This window comes from Rattus norvegicus, chromosome 7 (assembly GCF_036323735.1).
Source record: "Rattus norvegicus strain BN/NHsdMcwi chromosome 7, GRCr8, whole genome shotgun sequence".
NCBI lineage: Eukaryota > Metazoa > Chordata > Mammalia > Rodentia > Muridae > Rattus > Rattus norvegicus.
In genome coordinates, this window is record NC_086025.1 from 66,011,976 (window position 1) to 66,030,687 (window position 18,712).

Below are 18,712 nucleotides of genomic sequence, written 5' to 3' on the forward strand. Positions count from 1 at the left end.
TGGGAAGAGGAGAGGGCATTGAGAAGGGGAAAGAGAGACAGACGATGAAAGAGCACTAAGGTTTGCAGAGGCACGTTCCCGGGGCAGCCACAGTGCGGAGCTGCGGGCGCCCACTGGCTCTGGGAATTGCCAATCACAGAGTAATCCCGGCAGAATTTCTCCCGGGTTTATCATGGAGTCCTGGCAACCTCCTTTCCCCCAGTCGCCCGGAGGAACCCTGAGCTGCTTGCTAGGAAAGGAAGAAAGGTGGGGGCGGTAGAGGCGGAGGCGGAGCAGGACCAGGGAGAGGACGCGGAGGGGGGTGGTGTGGGATCGAGGGGAGGACCTGGGAGGCGGCGGCGGCGCGCAGAAGGAGGGGCGCTGCAGCCAAGCCACCAGCCCAGCGGCTGTACTCCAGATACTCCTGGAGCTCGGGCCCCGCGGATCGCGCGTCCCCTCCGTTCTGCATCCCCAAACTTCAGCCGCAGCTCTGTTTCAACCCATCGGCTGCTTGCTTCAAATCAGACAGCACCGCGACCCAGACACCCGAGTCCGCGGAGTGAAAGCACAACGCCGAGTAGGACCAGACCAGGAAAATAGACTCGTGAAGCAGCAACTCTGGATTGGGAGGGCAGAAGCCAACAAGTGAGAAGGCGCGGCGTTTCCGGGGCGCTGTGCGAAAGCTAGAGCAGGCGCCAGAGAAGACAGCTCGAGCTCAGAACCCGAGACCAAGCCTCTCTCCCGGAGGCAGCTCAGCTCCTATCTTCTCTAGGCCCGCTGCAGCGTGCGCTGGGCTTCGTTTTATGCGGGTACGAGCCACGTCCCCGGGGAATATGCAGCGTGCGTGGATCCTGCTCACCTTGGGCTTGATGGCCTGTGTGTCGGCAGAGACGGTGAGTGGGCCCAGCCTGGGACGTGCGCTGTTATGGGTGTCCAGGCAACTAGAGGAGCCAGTGGGTAATTGGGGAGCGCCACCTGGGGGATCCGCCACCCCTGAACGTGGGGCTACTTAGATGTACTGAGACAAATGAGCTTGTTTTTCCACCACTTGCCCCTGGTCCCTTCTTTTCTCAGCACAGTTGAACTGCTACAGGGGGTTACCTACCCTATGTCTTCGGGGATGGGGGCACAAGACTTGGAGTTTGCTGACCCCAAAGGCCCCTAAAGTCACTCCCAACTTTCTGCCTTTGGGGGATTTCGTGGTGTGGTCCAGGAAGGACAGAGGGCTAAGAGCTGGTTACTAGAGCACCACTAAGGGTTAGAAAAGGAGCCGGTAAGCTCTGCGCGCTGGACAAGCCCCAGGGATGAGTTGGAACTTTGGGGAGGATCTGTTCCTCTAGACACCATCCTCCCTACTTCAGGCTTTCAGCTTGTCTGAAGGCAAGTTTAGGGAGATAGGACTCATATTAAAGAAACCGAGAGTATCTGGAGAGGAAGTTTCTAAAAGTTTATTTGTTTAATGCTCCATGTTGCTGTGGCAAGGCACCCACACTATGTGGAGAAGCAGTCGGTGGTCTATACGGAGGCTGCTGGCCGCGTGGAGCTTTTTGGAATAGGCCTGGGCTCTCTGGCCTCTGCGATCTTCCACTAACCCTCCTCGTGGAGTGAAGCCGGGGGCTGTAGTAGAGAGAGGAAATCTTAATCCGGGTGGCTTTGGAATGTCGCAAGATGGAAAGATGAGGGTGCTTGTGACTTACTTGGCTTTGGTCTCTGACTGCTGGGGGATGAATACCTCTTTCCTGCCACCCTCATGATTCCTGTGAGACTATCTTCTTCCACTACCAGCTTCTTTCCTTCTCGGTGGCGGTGGGAACTTGATTTCTGATCCGGATTGTGTTTCTGGGGTTGGAGTTGATTTCTCTGCGTTGCCCAATGAAAGCACTCCTGGGCTCTCAGCTAGTGTGGCAGCCCCTACCTGGGCCACTACAGCTCTGTTTTGGCAAGTGGGAGTCCAAGCGCCTTCTATTGACATGCAGTCCCAGGGCTGCCAGCTCAATTAGGGAATGATCCTTTCTTTCACTCTTGTTCCCTATGCTCGTCCTTTGGCATTTAGTGAGTTGCCCAATACGAATTAATGGAAAAGCCCCTTTGAAGACACCGTAGATCTTTAGCTGGAATGGATACTCTCCCCACTTTTGACCCTTGGACGATTGGGAAACATTTTTGGCATTTAGCAGAAGATGGACATTTGTAATCAGGGGTAGGGTGGGGGCACTGCTGTGTGGGCCAGCAGATCACTGTACAGTGTTCGAGGCTGGGGGACTTAGAGTTGGAAACTCCATAGGATAAGCAAATATTTGAGTGATTGGGATGTGAAAACACACTCTGAAACTTACTTGGATTTCCCACTGGCAAAAGATGTTTAATCCACTGACATTAGTAATCTCTCTCAGCTAGTTCTGAACTTGCTATGAACTAAATTGGAGCTATTCTGTGTATAGTTCAGATAAAAAACAAAACAAAACAACATAAAACAACAACCACAACAACCATTGCTATGTAGCTGTGCAAAACAGGGCAAAGAAAGAGCTCAATTAAATTATTTTCCAGAGAGGATCTTGTAAACTGTGCAGAATCGGGGACCTTCACTTTGCAGAACCTGGTTCAGAGATTTGCTAGGAAAACAGCCCCTTGGAGCTTCTGAATGGGTTTGATAGCTTCTTAAGGCATGGTGGGGTTTGGTGTTATTTCCCTTAAATGTGCTTGTCTTCTCTCCCTGCCTGATTGTCCCTGAAATCTCCTGTGATTGGGGCTCTACCATTTTTTCAGTTCAAACTAGAATCTAATGTTTTCCAAGTGAGCAGCTTTATTGGAAAGATTCTGTTTTGAGCCCTTAAACTATCATTCAAAGGGAGATTAAATATTTTTAAAATGTCAATTTGAGAATCCTTCATCCAGCCTTTGTTGGACAGTGAGTCAGTCTTTCTTAGTAAAACCCAAACCAGCTATTCGTCCATTTACATTGCTTTCCTGTCTCTATTTCTTTCACCTAAAGCAGCATAAATATACCCAGACTTGAAAGACATGATTTTTTTAAAAGTTTAGCTATTACAGAACATTATTTCCAGCACTTTGTATTTTAATTTGGAAACTGCAGTAGTGTCCTGGGATTTAAAAGTAGTGATTGTCTGAGCTCAGACTCCTTTTGGCAAGAAAGGAAAAATATCTGCAGGTAGTGAATTTTTTATACTTAGCTCAGAGGGGAGAAAAGCTTCTCAGGTGGCAAGGTTCAAAGCTGTTGGGGAAAAGGAACTAGGGGCCCCTTCTTGAGGAAACAGAGGCAGCAGGGAAGCCTGTTCCTAGGGATCCATTCATACTTTCCACTGGCAGCTGAGGACTTTCACTGTCAGAAGGACGGTGAAGAGAAAGGCCGACAGAGTGGGGGCAGCACTGACATGTTGCTAGGTTTTCTGTCAATTTTTTACATGACTGTTTATCTTTAGAAATAATACAGTGCAGACCGCTGTAAACATCTAATTTGAACTGGAAATATGTTTAAGGAAAGAAAGCGTTTTCAACTGGTGGGATTTTCTAAACATGCTCAGATGTCCGTAAATTAAAAGAAACTGTCAAGTCATTTGGAGCCATGCACGACCTCAAAAGGCATTATGAAAGCCAGGCTCTGGAAACTTTGCACTAGAAAGGAAATTAAAGCTGAAATACTATAGCTCTTAGCAGTCTTTCTTTAAATGTATTTTGTCAGTTCTAATGGGACAAATTACTTGTGCTGGAGAGTTTGACAGAAACAAAGGCTCTCTATCTTTCAGCCTGATATTAGCAGTAGAGAGTTGTCATTTAAGAAGGAAAGCTCAGAAGATAGGTGTTCAAGAAGGAATTTGAGGATGCCTTTCAACTCTTGCTTATGGGGGGAATAGAATGCCTTTTTCTTTTCATTAAAATGTTAATCAATAAATAGTGCTTTTGCATATTTATCATATTTCTGCTTTTTATGCATTATATGACATTCAGCTCAACAGAGTATACCTTGTTCTTGTGTCGTCTGACATTCAAAGAGCAGCCTAACAGTGGATGGTGTACCATGGTCACCTGAAGGGCACCTAGGATAATCTTAAGTTGGCAAAGAATTTTAAGAGGTCAGCTAGCTTTTTTTCCCCCAAAAGCAAAACTCATTTTTAAGCCTTCAGAAGCATCCCCAGACCCGATCGTAGGTAGTTTGGAATCTTCTCAGGATTGTCTAGTCTGAGACTGACCTGGCTAAACAGAGCCCAGTCAGTTCCGTCATTAAGGTTTACAAGGAGTCTAGTCAAGCCATTGTGCTATTGGATGCCTGCTGGTTGTGATCTAACAGGCCCTGGGAAGAATGCCTGTGAGCAGAAGCTGTCCTTTTTCTTCTGCCAGAAAACCAAGATCTCTACCAGATCTCACCCATCTTCCCAAGGCTGAAAGAAGGCTTGCCATTCATACCTGTGCCAACAATACATTCCAGTATCCCAAAGTCATCTTGTTCTTTCGTGGAGTAGGAGCCAATATAAAGTCTCAGAAGAAAGCCCATATCATGAAGAAGAGCTTTGATTGAAAACAAGGCCATTCTGTTTTAACTATTTAGGCTGCCACACTGTCTTAATTCTAGCCTCATTGACTGGAGTTTTGAAGAAATCCTTGATTCATTCATTCATCATGGTTTGTTCCCTCTATACCCTGCCTTTAAACTTACCTGTGTTAAACTCTACCTTTCACTCAGCAGGCATGTTTCCCTGCTAGGTGCTGGGATTAAGTATTGAGCTAGCCTGCAAATCTGTCTGCGTCTGTCTTCTTAGTAGTCATGTAGTTACCATCCTTGGCCTGGTGTTGGTCTACTCTCTGCTTTGCCCTTTATCACTTTGAGATGTTCCCTATGGTCCAGAAACTACCTTGTATATTCACTGTGGTTTGGAGTCTGCATTCATTGGCCAGGTTTGTAAGCTATTCTATGCTAACACTGGTTCCTGGTTACTCCCTCTTGGTCACTGTTGTGATCCTTCCTTAGACACAGCGGAATTTAAGCATTCCTCCTTTAATATTCTGTTCATTAAACCTAAGCTTCAATAGCTTTTCATGATTGTTCCAGCCCAACCTCTTTTTATGCTCCTGTAATTAACAAGACAGACTGACAGAGTCATGGGAAGTACATAAAAAATACAAATCTGACAAGTTTATCTCCAACTTATGCAGACAGAGCCACAGTGTGTGTGGTTGGATAATTTGTATCTTTTACAAAGCATCTCTGATGGTTATAATGAGTCAGCTGCCCCAGGGAATCACAGGTTACTCCTTAATTATGGACAGCCCTGTATCCCATCCAGACTTCTCAGCTGTGACTGGTTTAGAGCACAGCAAGTTTCCCTTGGGAAGCCAACAGGCCTGGGTTTCTGTGACAGTGCTTGCCACGCGTTCATTGTGTCAGAGCTCACACAAAGTGCAAAGCTCCAAGCCACTTAAAAAAGGCATTCGTGTGAGTGAATTGGGCTCCCAAAATGATTTTTTGACATGAATTTTGACTATCTTGAGGATGTAATAAGGGCATCTATGAATGGCAGAAGTCACAACATGGTTTTCCTCCTTCTTTTCTCTTAGTTTGTGATAATACAGATATCACATGGAATGTTCTTTAAGATCTCTTACCCTCCCGTGACTCTTTCATGTAGACTGGCACCGTGTGAGGGAAGGGGTGGTGTCTGTAACTCAGCACAAAACTCAGGTAGGAGCCAGGACCTGGTAAGCCATAACTGAACCTGAGATTTTTGGCCAGGGGTGGAGGGCTTGGCAGACATGACATTTTCTCTCAATGCTCACTGATGGCAGTATGCTTGGAATTCTCTGAATCCACCACCTCTAAGTGGCCTGGGCCAGTTTGTAGCATGGTGTCCTTCCTGCCTCAGGCTTCATTACTGTGGCAGGAGTAGTGAGAAGCATGAACAGTACACAGGTGCAAAGACCAAGCATGATGGCAGTGCTCATTCACACTTGCTCCTGGGGTCTTCAGCTGGGTTGAGAGACCAAACAGTCAGGGGTGTTAGGCCTCTGTCATGTGGTGTGCTACTAGGAAGAAAGGTGTCAGTAAATATGGGGACCTGGCACTCAGAAAGAGTTTTACTGTTTTCAGGGTTGGAAATGGGAAGAAGCTTCCCCCTTAGCAATCTGTGCTTCAACTCCTGTTTAAACACACACACACACACACACACACACACACACACACACACACACACACCACTTTTAATGCCAGCACTTGGGAGACAGAGACAGGCTGTCTTTTGTGAGTCTGAGGGTAGCCTGGTTTACATAGTGAGTTCTAAGTCAGGCAGCCAGGCATAGAGGTACATTGTTGAGAGAAAGTGGGGGGTGGTGGGGGGAGGAAAGAGGGAGGGAAGAGAGGGAAGGAGGGAGGGAAGGAGGGGGAGGGGAAAATTAAACAACCCTGTGATGCTGTACTTCTAGGTTGGTTGAGTTTAGACAATAAGATGGGGTGGGGTACCCTGAACTGGGACAGGTTTGAAACCGAATTGTGAATGTTTGTTCTTGAAATATCCCAAAGAGCTGGCATGACTGGGAGAAGGAGGGAACCCTGAAGTCAACAGAGATTTTCCATTTCCATTTCTCAGCATCAGAGTGGGGAATGTCCGTTTATGACCTGGCCTCCTAAGTGAGAAAACTGCGGGGTTTTCAGTGTTCTTTCCTGCACGGTTGAGTCTGTGGTATGAAAAATGGTACAGAGATGCGGAGACACCGTGACCTTCACACCGACTGTGTTGTCGTCGTCGTCGTTTTCCCTAGTGCACAGGTACACAGAACACCAGTGGTACTGACACATAACCTGCGGTAGATACAGTGGGTCTCATAGGAGGATGACACATGGAGCAAAATATGCAATTAAAAAGGAAAACAAGTTATGAAAAGTAAAAGCTTGTGTCTTGTATAATTTTCTTCTTAGAACTGAAAGACTAGTAAAGTAAATGTATGCCACCTTTAGGCCAGGTACGCATGGCGCATTGTACACCTTATTAAGGACTGCATCCTCCGGGTCAGCTACGGAACGACGGAGCTGAACTGGAGAAACTTTCTGCCATTAATATTTAGGGATTTTGTTTGTCTTTTCTTCTTTCAGGGTATTATTGGGGAAATGTTAGATTAACCCAATTAATATATAATCAGGTCCTTGACAAGTGATTTTTGAGTTTTATTTTTGAATGAAATCAAAATTATATATGCTTATTTTGTAAATACACTTAAAGTGGGGTGGTTCTGAGCTTACTATTGAAGCAAGGGATGCTCTCACATTTCAGAGTGGTAGATCACTTGCGCTGGTCAGCAGGGATGCCCTGGCTTGAGCACAGCGTTCATCATGTACTCTGATTGGTTTCATTGCTTGGGATACTCATGAGCCAGCAAGTAGTGGATTCCCACGTGCTCACAAGCTAATGTGGAATCATGATTAGTTGTTGGAGTGGGCTCTCCTTTCGTTCTAGGTTGAGGTCAGCGTAACTTCTTGGTGACATCTGGGAGGCCTTAGACCCCATACAGGTGCCTTCTATTGCTCCTGTCTTCAGCAGTGCCCTGGGTGCTGTGGAGAACACAGACAGGAATGGGAAAGATTTCGTTAGATAAAACAGATAGGATGTTTTAGCAACTGGCATATTTATGCCCTATGCCGTGTGTTGGTTATAGCTTTTGGTTTTGTGCTTCCTAAGGAGTAGGAGCCTGACATCCACGACTCATGAGCCCGTGTGATAAACACTAGCTGAGAAGGGCTCAGAGTGTCCATAACAGAGCCAGCTAGCTCTTGCTTTCATCTTGGGGGGAACCCAGCTCTGTGTTGAGATATGAGGCATATGCTGATACTCAGCTGATAGGCGAAAATACATTTATTATCTCTGATTGTCCTCACCGGGACTAGACAGACCCTTAAGAGTCCATCTCTGGTAGTAATTTTACCACTACAGACCTATCCAGAGGCAGTAATCATAACTGGATAAACAGTGTTTTCAAATGTGCTCACTGAAGGCTCTGCTTATAATAGTTTAAAAAATGAAAACCCAAGTATATTATAATGACAAATAAAAGGGTCCAAGGCATAGTAAATTTCATGTAGCCATTAAAAATGCATTTCTAAAATGTAAATAAGTTGGGAGATTTTATAACAGATTAAAAAGTAGGATTTGAAAATAAGCATAGTAAGTCACTGTGTGTTTCAGACTATATATAGATGTGTAACTTTATGTATTTATTATCCAGCTACATATACTACACACGATCCTGTATATGTGATGGAACTGTATAGAGAATGAGAAACACATACACACACACACACACACACACACACACACACACACTACATACACATGCTGTAAATTAGGAATATAAGAATAAAGTTGATAGATTATATTAATATTCTTATCATAGATATTATTACTATCATTGACTGATAATCGTATTATTACTAAGGTTCTATAAAATGTTATCAGCAGGAAAAACACCTAGTGGGCATAGGTCTTGCTGATTATTTTTGTAATTGCCTCCTCAAAGAAAAGGCTTGGAGGGTTTTACTAGTCAGTATTGCAGGCCCTTCAAAGGAGCAAGTGATTGTTGTTCACAGAGAGTGAAGTGATCAGAGAGTCTTCTTTTCCAGTCAATGTATGAGGTTAGTACTATCCTATGTCAGAATCAGAAGCATACAGGAAAATAAATTATTGGTCAATATCACACCACTGGTGCCATAATTGTAAATAGGTGTTGCCATATTCAGTGCAGCCACAGTGTTTATTAAAAGAACAATATGAGACCATAGATCTATCCGAGGGTTGTTCTAATGTCAGGAAAGCAGTGCACTTCAAGGGGAGTCTGGTCATCTCGACATGTCAGAAAACCATCTTATACAACAACAGAAAAGGTTCTAGACACTGTTCCTTAAATTCTGGTAAGTGAGAGGTTTACTATATTGGGGTTGATACATCTGTGCCAATGAATTAATTCACTTGACATGTTTAGGAACCCAGAGGCCACTGTTTATGAAGTTGTTAGGCAACAGTCCTGTATGGGTGACAGGTGCATGACAGTCCAGTAAAGGCAGGGCTGTAACACATACATTTTAACTCATGTGGAGTTGTAGTTTGAGTATTTCCAGTCCCCGATGTGCACTCCACAGAGTCAGATGACTCCAGGAGATCATGTTCAGGCTTTGGAGTTCTGTAAATGAGAGCTTCATTCTGGTGTCACTATTTAAAAGCCATGAGATCTGAGAATGTTTCTTACCATTTCCAAACTTGTTTCTCAAATTGAAAACCGAAGCCTATAATATTTGCTCTTTTGAGACTTTGAAGATTAGCTTTAATATTTAGCTTTAATATTTTGTTGCTATGAAGGTTAACTTTAATATCCAACATGAAACTTGACCTATAGTTGGCATTTAAGCACGCTTGTTTTATTTTTCTTTAAGCTTTGTGGTTCTGAATCAGTCTCTGAAAAAAGTTTTTAAAAGTGTGTACTTACAAATATGCATGGAGGCGTCTCGTATTTCCCACTTTGCATCTTGTGGGGCACACCAAGTGACTCACAATGTCACAAATATAGGACTAGTTGTTTGCTTATTTGACCAGAGTGGATGTGCTGCTAAGTTGTGTTTTTGAATTTTCTCATCATCATGGTTTCTTGAGTTATACTGAAAGCACATAGGAAATGTATAAAGCGGATTTCGCTAAGACAGGGAAGCCAAGAGTAATTCTTGAGATTGTCATTGTAGAATGTTCAAAGAAGCCGATACTGGTCTGTTCAAATGTAAACACCAACTGCACTAAGCTCACTAACATATTAAAATTTTATGTCCCACTTCTGACATCATTTATCCAAGAGAGATGTTTTGATTTGGTTATATTAGATTTGGTTGAACTTTGTAGTTATCTTGGTTGGTTATTGACTTTCATGTTTAGTTGGTTTGTTGACACTTAATGTACATCATTGTACATCAAAGTTTCAGCTGCCTTTTCAAACTAAAAACAAGTTGTGACTTGGAGCTTATTTTCATTCTGCTCTTAATCCACATTTGGTTACTTAGGGGAGGGGAAGATGAACTGATCTATGCATGACGGACATGGCATGTAAAATATCTGTATTTTTTGTCTAAATCCGGTTGGATATGTCTAGTAATCTGAGCTGCTGGAAAGAAGCAGGGCCGCTGACAGGAGTTAATCTGTACTTTCCTAGGAAAGCAGGACCGTCATCAAAACACCAACAAGATGGAGGGAGACATCAGGATTGTGTCGTTAGCTTTTGCCTTTTTTCCTGTCTGATCACCAAAGAAAGCCTTCAGAAGAGTAAAATACAAAGAAGGTGCAAAATCAAGAAACTGTTCAGTGCCGTCTAGAGTCTGTTGCTATTAATATCAGAGTAGGAAGAAACTTTCTATTTTGGCCAGTCACCTTCATATAGTGTACAGTGTAGGCTCCTAAAGTCAAGAAGTCCCTTGAATATGGCCAGCTTAGATCAAGAATTTAGTAGCATTAGATAATTCCCTTTCAATCCTTGTAATAATTAGTGGATGGTGGAACTGTAATTGTTATTTTAAAAAAATAACTACTTGGCCAACTTTTGTTTTTTGAGACAGAGTCTCATTATGTAGCCTATGTTGGCCTGTAACTTTGTGGTTTTACTACCTCAGCCTTCTTAGTGATAATATTATCAGCATGTGTCATCACATCCAGCTGTATTTTGTTTTAATATTGATTTTTAATTTGAGTGTGTGTGTGTGTACACTGTACACGAGTGTATGTGGAGGTCAGAGGGTCACTTTCAGGAGAACCATATAGGTTTTGAGGATCAACCTCGGGTCCACAGACTTGGCTGCAATAATTCTTTTCCTACCTAGCTATCTCACAGGTCCCTGGATCCGACGGAATTTGACACACTGAACATTGAGAGAGGTTTAGCAGCTTGACCAAAGTGCCATAGAGTAGTTTAACCTAAGTGGTCTGATGTACTAGTATTTCTTTTTTCTTTTTTGCCACCAAGCATTCCTTTTCTGGCTTCTCCTGATTCCTGGAGGTACTGTTCTGACACACGTGAAGAACTGAAACACCAACAGAAAAGCTATATGCAATCCATGCCACCAGCGTAGCTCAGGTGCTTTGAGTAGCACGAATAATTGAAGGTGATTTTTAGTTAACTTACTCATTCCTAGCAAAACCTATCTATACTCTAGCTAATTCCTTCGCTGGTTTCTGGACCTTCTAACTAGTGGGAGGGAGATTCCAGGGATTTGGAAGCATCAGATAGAGCAGGAACTGAAATCAAGTCAATTTGCAAATTTTAGGAATACTGTGGAGATAAACGCTTTCTGGAGATAAAGAACCAATATGCAAAACCCTTGTGAGTTTTGCTGATGAGGAAAGGCTGCTGTTGTAGGTAGAGGGACAAAGAGTATTCTTCAGATTTTTACAGTAAAAACTATGTCAGCAGTGTGCAGGGGGTGAGTCAAGCGTGCCTCTGGCCCAGGGGAAATGATCCTTTGCCATCTTCTTTTTGCCAGCGTAGAAAGTAGAATAATCTCTCAACAGGTTTTTCTTGAAGACTGCTTTCCTAAACGATTGCCTCATACAAGTGCATGTGTTTCAGCTGTTTTCAGAAAAGAAAAGAAAAGTTTGTGTGATGACTTTTATAAAGAACTTCTTGAAGACGACTGTCTCTGACCTACTACTTTAGAGTTAGGAATGTGGTCCATACTTTCCATTCATTATTTGTGACTGTCACCTGACTGCCCTGCAGGGTGATTTACCAAGGTTGTAGCCTATACTTCAAGTTAGAGCTTCAGTTTTTCTGGCTGGCAGCAAGGTCCTCTCATGATACCATAATTGATCAGGAATGTAGTGAGACTTTCAATGTTTCTAATTTTAATTCACCTAATGGGTGTGCAAGCTGGTATAGCAAAGCACCAGCTCCTTTGTTGGTCCTGACCAGCTTAGTTCTTTTGGCCATTGGATTCGGAACTCTTTACTAACGTGCTGTATGTTGTTCTGATGGGTTCTGTTTACATGCTTCCCTTTAATCGTGGGGAAGCTAAGGGATAGATGGGTGTGGGGTGTTGTAGATTTCATCTGGGGTCATATGAATTAAGGTTAAGTTCTTATCACTAAGCTGCACTCCCAAGTCTCAGTGGGAAGCTCCTTAAATTCTAGGTTGGCTGATTTCTGTTATGCCGTGGAAAGGTCATGTAACTTATCTGGACCTCATTGTTCACATTTATAAGAAGGTTGTTAATCACAGCAGCCTGAGGTAATGGCATGGTCAGGAGTTAATATTGGCAAGCCAAACATTTAGAAGACTATCCTGCCTGGAGTTTGCAGTCTTAGTGCTCATGATGGTTCATATGGATGGCTCATAAAGTACATTCACCAGTCAAGAGAGGCCTGTGAACAAGAGATGGGGTGTTGAGGGGCTGGGATGGGTGGTGCCACTAACTAGGTAAGCACATCAGAGGAAAATTTTGGATTTCACCCTTTTCTTTTCTTTCTTGTTTTTAAGGCTGTTTTGTTGTTGTTTGTTTGTTTCTTTTTGTTTTGTTTTATTTTGGTGGAAAGAGGGAGGCTTTTGACCTCAACAGGCATGTCATCTGAGTCTTGGAGGTTTTATTATAGAGTAGTATTGTCAACTCATGATGTACAGTAACACATCTGGAGTTTGTTACTCATGCTTTTCATCCCAGCATTTAGGAGTCCAAAGGAAGAGAAGACCTGTGAGTTCTAGTCAGTGAGACACTGTCTCTTACAGTCCCCTTCTCATCTAGGTCTCATATGGGTAAAACTAGGATGGAGCCTAGCTCTTGGTGTTTTAGAAACTCTTCGGGTGAGTCTTATCTTCTAGAAGATTTGAGAACCTTTGCTTGAGGTGGCTTTTTGGCCGTCTCTGTCCTAGGAAGTCTCCGGCAGGCAAGGTTTCAAGCCCCAGGAACACAATGGCAGTGCCTTGTTCTCTTCTACCTTCCTTTTTTTCCCACACTGACAAAGGGTGATATGTTTGGAAATTAATTTTTTCTTTTAAGAAGAAGATGTCCTTTAAAAATAGAAACAGGGGAGGTGTCCACATAAAGATTCACCACATACACACATGCACCAGCATACACATAACGTGGGTGCTTATGAACACACATAAAATGGAAACATTTACACTTATTAAGGAAAGTTTACCCTAGAGCAACAGTGGATGCTTGCCCTGGTGCAGACAACATGTTTAGTCAGCTTATTAGACTTGCCCTGAGATATCCTCTAAGTGGAGGATTTGTGTGTTTGGTTGACTGGAATGGAGTTCAGGATTTGTCTGAATGCCCAGATCTTGTGTTACAAGATTGTCTTCTTATGGCTCCTGGACTTACCGACTGTGCCATGAACATCGTTTAAGTTGCTGCCTTCCACACAGTGCCATTGTTTGCCATTGAGTAGGAAGACAGGGCTTCAGGCTGTGCTGGGCACAAGACATCCGAACTTAAGCAAGAAGCAGCAGCCCATTATCAAATCTATTCATAGTTTACTTTGTTCACATATCTAATTTGGGAGAAAGTTTGCCCTCATTCAACCCTAAAACCGCATTTTTCCATCTGTTAAATAAAAGAAGGAAATCTTTAATTGACTCAGGAAAAAAGAACGGCCTTTCGTAAAAAATCTGGATTTCTCAAATCTTTTAAAAGTTGCTCTGTAGGATAGCATTAAAACATTATGCTTTTAGAAACTGCTATTCCACATGTATCTGTCTAGAGTTGAGAGGAGTGAAGTGTTCTGAGAAAGCTCCTAATAGAGGCTTAGAATCTAGTAAGTCTAGTATCTAGAATAATATTCAAATTTATGGCCTAATTTTTGGTAGGGAGAGGATTAAATGTGCCTTCCAAAAGTATTGAGCACAGCGTAGCTTTCTTAATCTTAAAAGTCAAGTGAGTAGAAATGGGATTTCCTTTCCCCTCTCTCTCCCCTGTATTCCTGACAGGTTAACATTCCAGAGCATTGATGTTATGCAGTTATTATGTAGTAGTGTTTTACTCAGCGGACACTGAGGCCTCTGAGTTGGTATATCCACCTTTGGACCAGTGGCTGTCAGTGCTTGTGGGCTAACAACATCTGCCTCAGCCAGGAAGGTGTGTGAAATGCAGATTTTGTGTTTCCTTCCACACCCACCTATCGTTTTCCTTCCTTCTCATTGGTCTATAGATATCTATAGGTAGTCATGCGGCCAGAAAGGTGCTGTGTGCTTCCTCAGAAGGGTTCTGTTGCCAGCTAGCTTTGGAGACCAGCTAACCTTTGCGAGAATGGGCAGTTAGTGAGAACTCCTGGCCATAGGATCTAGATGCTTATTTCAATCTTTGCAGCTGCCTGGGAGATCACAATACTCAGACTTGCAGGCCAGTGCTTTTAGACCCTACTACCCAAACTGTGGCCTAGACCAGCAAGGAGGAGCATCATCTGAGAGCTAGTTAGAAATCCAGACTCTGGAACCCTGCTGAGACTTACTAAATTACAGTTTGCATTTTAACAAGATTTTTTGTGTGACTCATAAGCACATTAGAGTTTGTGCGAAAGCTGCTTTATAGAAATAATGAATTTCCTTTATAGAAGTCAACCTCTAGAATGGCTCTAATTTACAAGTTTTGTGAAGAGGCAGAACAGCTGGTTTGTCTTCTGCCTGACAGTTACTTGCAAGGCGACCAACAGAGAGCAAAGGACAGCTTCCTAGCAGTTGCTTAGGACCTGGAGTATTGTAATGGTGGCAGTCTGTCAGCCACTGGGAGGTGAGTGGTGGCAGGTAAGACCTTTGCAGAGGCACATAATGAAAACCCCACTTTGAGGCGGGCAAATCCAAAGGAATATCTTAGCTCCTGTGATGAAAGGGTGCAAAAGTGCAGGTGTAGCTGCACCAAGTGCATGCTGTGATGGTCTCAAAGAAATCAGGTCTGATCTGCTTCTCAGCTCAGTGCCCTTCGTTAGCATCACTTCCTGGCTGGAGAAAAATTAAGCTAACAGCTAAGTTACTACAAAAAGGTCCTCAAACATAGTACCTTAAATAGATTTATTCCTCTTTGCATAACAATGCTCTGCCTTACTCTCATACAGCTCTCACCAGTTAAGTCCAGGGTGGCTGTGTCTCTCTTACAATTTCCCAGCCAGCGAAGAGTCAAAAGGGTGAGAGCCCAGAAGTGTAACACATCGTTCTCCTCATAATCCATTGGTTGGAATTTAGCCTCAGTGCCATGCATGGTGGAGAACGCAGTCTCCATACACTAGGAAATGTGCCTACTTACATTTGAAGAGAAAGGGCAACTTTAGATATTGATGGGCCAGGAGAGACTAATTCTCTGAGTGTATCAAGGCGGAGCATGGTGTCTCTGGATTAACAGCCGTCCCTCAGCATTTGCACTGGAAAAAGACTCCTTTCTTTACCACGCCAGCAGGAAGAACTCCAGATTGGCTTCCTGTTGACTCTTCCTTGGCGTGGAATATATGCACCGAGTCTAGAACCACATACGGAGAACTCATCACCTGAATCCTATGCGCTGTAGTAGAGAAGGAAGGATTTCCAAGGAATACTGTGGAATGGGTCCCATATTCCATAGTCTCCTTCATTGCTGGTGTTCTGACTTCCTATTGTAACTTCCCTTCGATGTCAAGGGATCCTGACTTTAATGAAAGCAATGGGTGGTGAACACGGCCATCTGCCTTGGCTTCATAATCCTGAGACACCAGCATGAATATGGTTTAGGCGTTATTACCTTTCATATCTATGACTGTTCATTGACACATTAAATAACAGGTTTAGTGCAGACTGAGTTGTACCTCATGCTTAAAGAGCTGGCAAGAAACAGAAGTAGCGAACTTGGTGTGGGGCCTAAAGTAGACAAAGGGTGTTGCTGTCTCTCAGCATCTTCGAGTTTGGAACATTTGGAAATTATGTTTCTGTGGGAACAAGTTCATTTGTTGACTGTATTGGTATCTTTTTTAGCACTGCATCATTTGCTTTAGTGGTTGATAAATTTGAATCAAGTTGAGATGGGTTGGTTTACTTTTGGAGAATGATTTTCTCAAATACCCTAAATGAGTTAAGTGCCTAATTCCTCCAAAGATGTAGAAGCTTGCAGCCTAACAATGAGTTTTATAAAAATAATGATTTGAACTCACTTGCCATCTCTTTCTCAAGCCTTTGTGTACTTTAATATATTTTTTAGAACTTACTCAGAGCACAAAAGATTAGAAGTGATTTCTAAAGCTAAAGGCATTATTTTGCAGGAAGGAGGTAAAGAGTAAAATTGGACTTAAAAGCAGCCGAAGTCGTTAACATATTCTGTGTAATGCTTTAAAAAAGACTTTTGACGTCTAGAGTGATAAAGTAATACATAACAGTCAAATAACACGCCAATTCCAAGCCTTTCAACCGAATGCTTATTGTCCATTTAATAAAAACAGGGCTTGCAGGCACATTTGATGCAAATGGACTGAAGTTTTATTTGCCAGAACTCTGTGTATCCCGTAAATAAGATTTACTCCAAATACTGCTGTTGGTTTAATAAATATTAAGGGGACATTTGCAATATGCCTCCTGGCGTCTGCCATTTCTCTCCTCTGAGCATTAACCACTCTCATGCGTCTCTACCAGGCTGCTTTTTGTTGTTTCGTGCCTTGTCAAATAGAGGCAAAACCCAGAGGGTTTCTAACAAATTCCATACCATAAACTTTTTACAGATGTGTTTAGTATTCATTGAGTTAAAAAGACCTTTTTGTTTATTGAATGAAAAAAATATTTTCTTTTTGGCATTTTATATGTGTGAGAGGTTTGGATTTTATTTTACTAGAAACTTAAAAACCAGTAATGAAAGTAACTGGACAGATGTGATGTGACTTGCCTGGACTTTTTATCTTCCTGGATCTTCCAATCTTTTGGACACTGGTGTGATGCAGGGAGCTCTCAGGAGATTGGTTTGGGTTGGAAGAGCTTTCTAAAGGCCAGGCAGATTAAGAATAGGCCAACTAGACAGTATGGCTGACAACAGGGCTTATGCTGGGGTTGTGTGGATAGCTATTGGTTTGGGATCTTCAGAAAAGATACTGTACATTTTCTGGCTGTGGAAATCAGCTTGCCTTTCCCAGTTTCTTGTAGCCTTAGAAGGTGCTGCTGTTCTTACAGTTTGAAGTTGGGTGCCAAGCAGCTTAGCATGCATTTTGCTCCCTTTATTGATGACTTGGTCTGACAGAGGCCAGGAATTTTTTGTTGTCTTTAGAAGAACTGTGGAATTTCAGGATCAGCTTACATTAATGCCAAATGTCTAGTTGGGGGAAACATAACCCTTGCAATTTGACATTGTCTTAGCTTTTAACGATTCTGATAGGCATCTGCCATGTAGAACAGTCATTTTTATTCTCCCATGTGAGGCAGAGAAGCATGATCCCGGTAGGTGGGAGTGTGTGGGGGTAGAGTTAGGCGAGGCAAGGCTCAGAAAGTAGACTTGAGGAGGGAAGAGGACATCCAAAGGAGTCAGTCAGAGGTGTGCAGATCACATGGGAGAACGGCTGAGTGGGCTACTGTCCCAGCCTTGGGGTTTAGAAGGTACTTGGTGTTACCCAAGAGTTCACTGCTCTATACTTTGCACAAGAACCAACATTCCTTCTGAGATGCTCGTTCTGCACTGACGTCAAACTAAGCTTTCTGTATGAGGCTTAAGTGATAAGCCATTGGATCACATAAGGGTGAGGAAACTCAGGTTAGAAACTACCTTTTCTCCTTGGTTTCACATTTCCTTTCTAGAACTCATACGGGCTGGCTTTCCTGTCACTCACTAACTCAGACCATTGTCAAACTGCACAGCCTTTTTTCTGTTTGCCTGCTGTTCTCTACAGCCAAATGCCCAAACGTCATGAAATGTCTCTGCTTTTCCTTATGGAAGTCATTCTGAGTGTCTTAGAGTAAAATTCTTTAAATTTCCGGAGCAGTTTTGCTTTATACCCTGTCTCCTCTCTTCTCTTGGACAGTCAAGAAGATCAGTTGTAGTTGTCAGTTAGAATGCACTAATCATTCATGACTGACAATTTCCTCTTGGATGTGTTTCTTCATATAGTTCCTCTCAGATAGGACTGGGAATGCTCTTGATATGGGGAGTAGAAATTAGAATAGGAGGTGAAGTTCTTAATGTAGGTAGAAAATGTCCATGTGTTAGAGAACAGAGGTAATTGAGTTGTGAGGGCCAACCATCCCTGTTCTATAGCTGAGAACCTCAGATCAGCTCCTTCCACATTTTGAGCTCTGAATTTTATCCACTAAGTATACTGCCTGGCTTGTTTGGAACTGAATAGTTTTATCAAATGTGAACAAGTGTCCATGCCAATAAACTGTATTTCAGGGGTCCGATGAAGCTCTTCTATTGAGCATGATGTCTCTAGGACCTTTCCATTAAAAAGAGTCCCAAGCTGGCCATGCCAATAAACTGTATTTCAGGGGTCCGATGAAGCTCTTCTATTGAGCATGATGTCTCTAGGACCTTTCCATTAAAAAGAGTCCCAAGCTGGCCATGCCAATAAACTGTATTTCAGGGGTCCGATGAAGCTCTTCTATTGAGCATGATGTCTCTAGGACCTTTCCATTAAAAAGAGTCCCAAGCTGGCCATGCCAATAAACTGTATTTCAGGGGTCCAATGAAGCTCTTCTATTGAGCATGATGTCTCTAGGACCTTTCCATTAAAAAGAGTCCCAAGCTGGCCATGCCAATAAACTGTATTTC

General features: G+C 43.0%; 1 protein-coding gene across 1 annotated transcript in view; it reads left to right on the top strand.

Moving 5' to 3' along the window:
- Window positions 1–429: 429 nt before the first annotated feature.
- The window catches only part of Sdc2 (syndecan 2), a 112,697-nt gene continuing 94,414 nt past the window's right edge, over window positions 430–18,712 (top strand). The window contains exon 1 of the mRNA NM_013082.4: window positions 430–872. Coding sequence (NP_037214.1) covers window positions 783–872 — 90 coding nt within the window. The 5' untranslated portion in view covers window positions 430–782. The remainder of the gene's footprint in view (window positions 873–18,712) is intronic.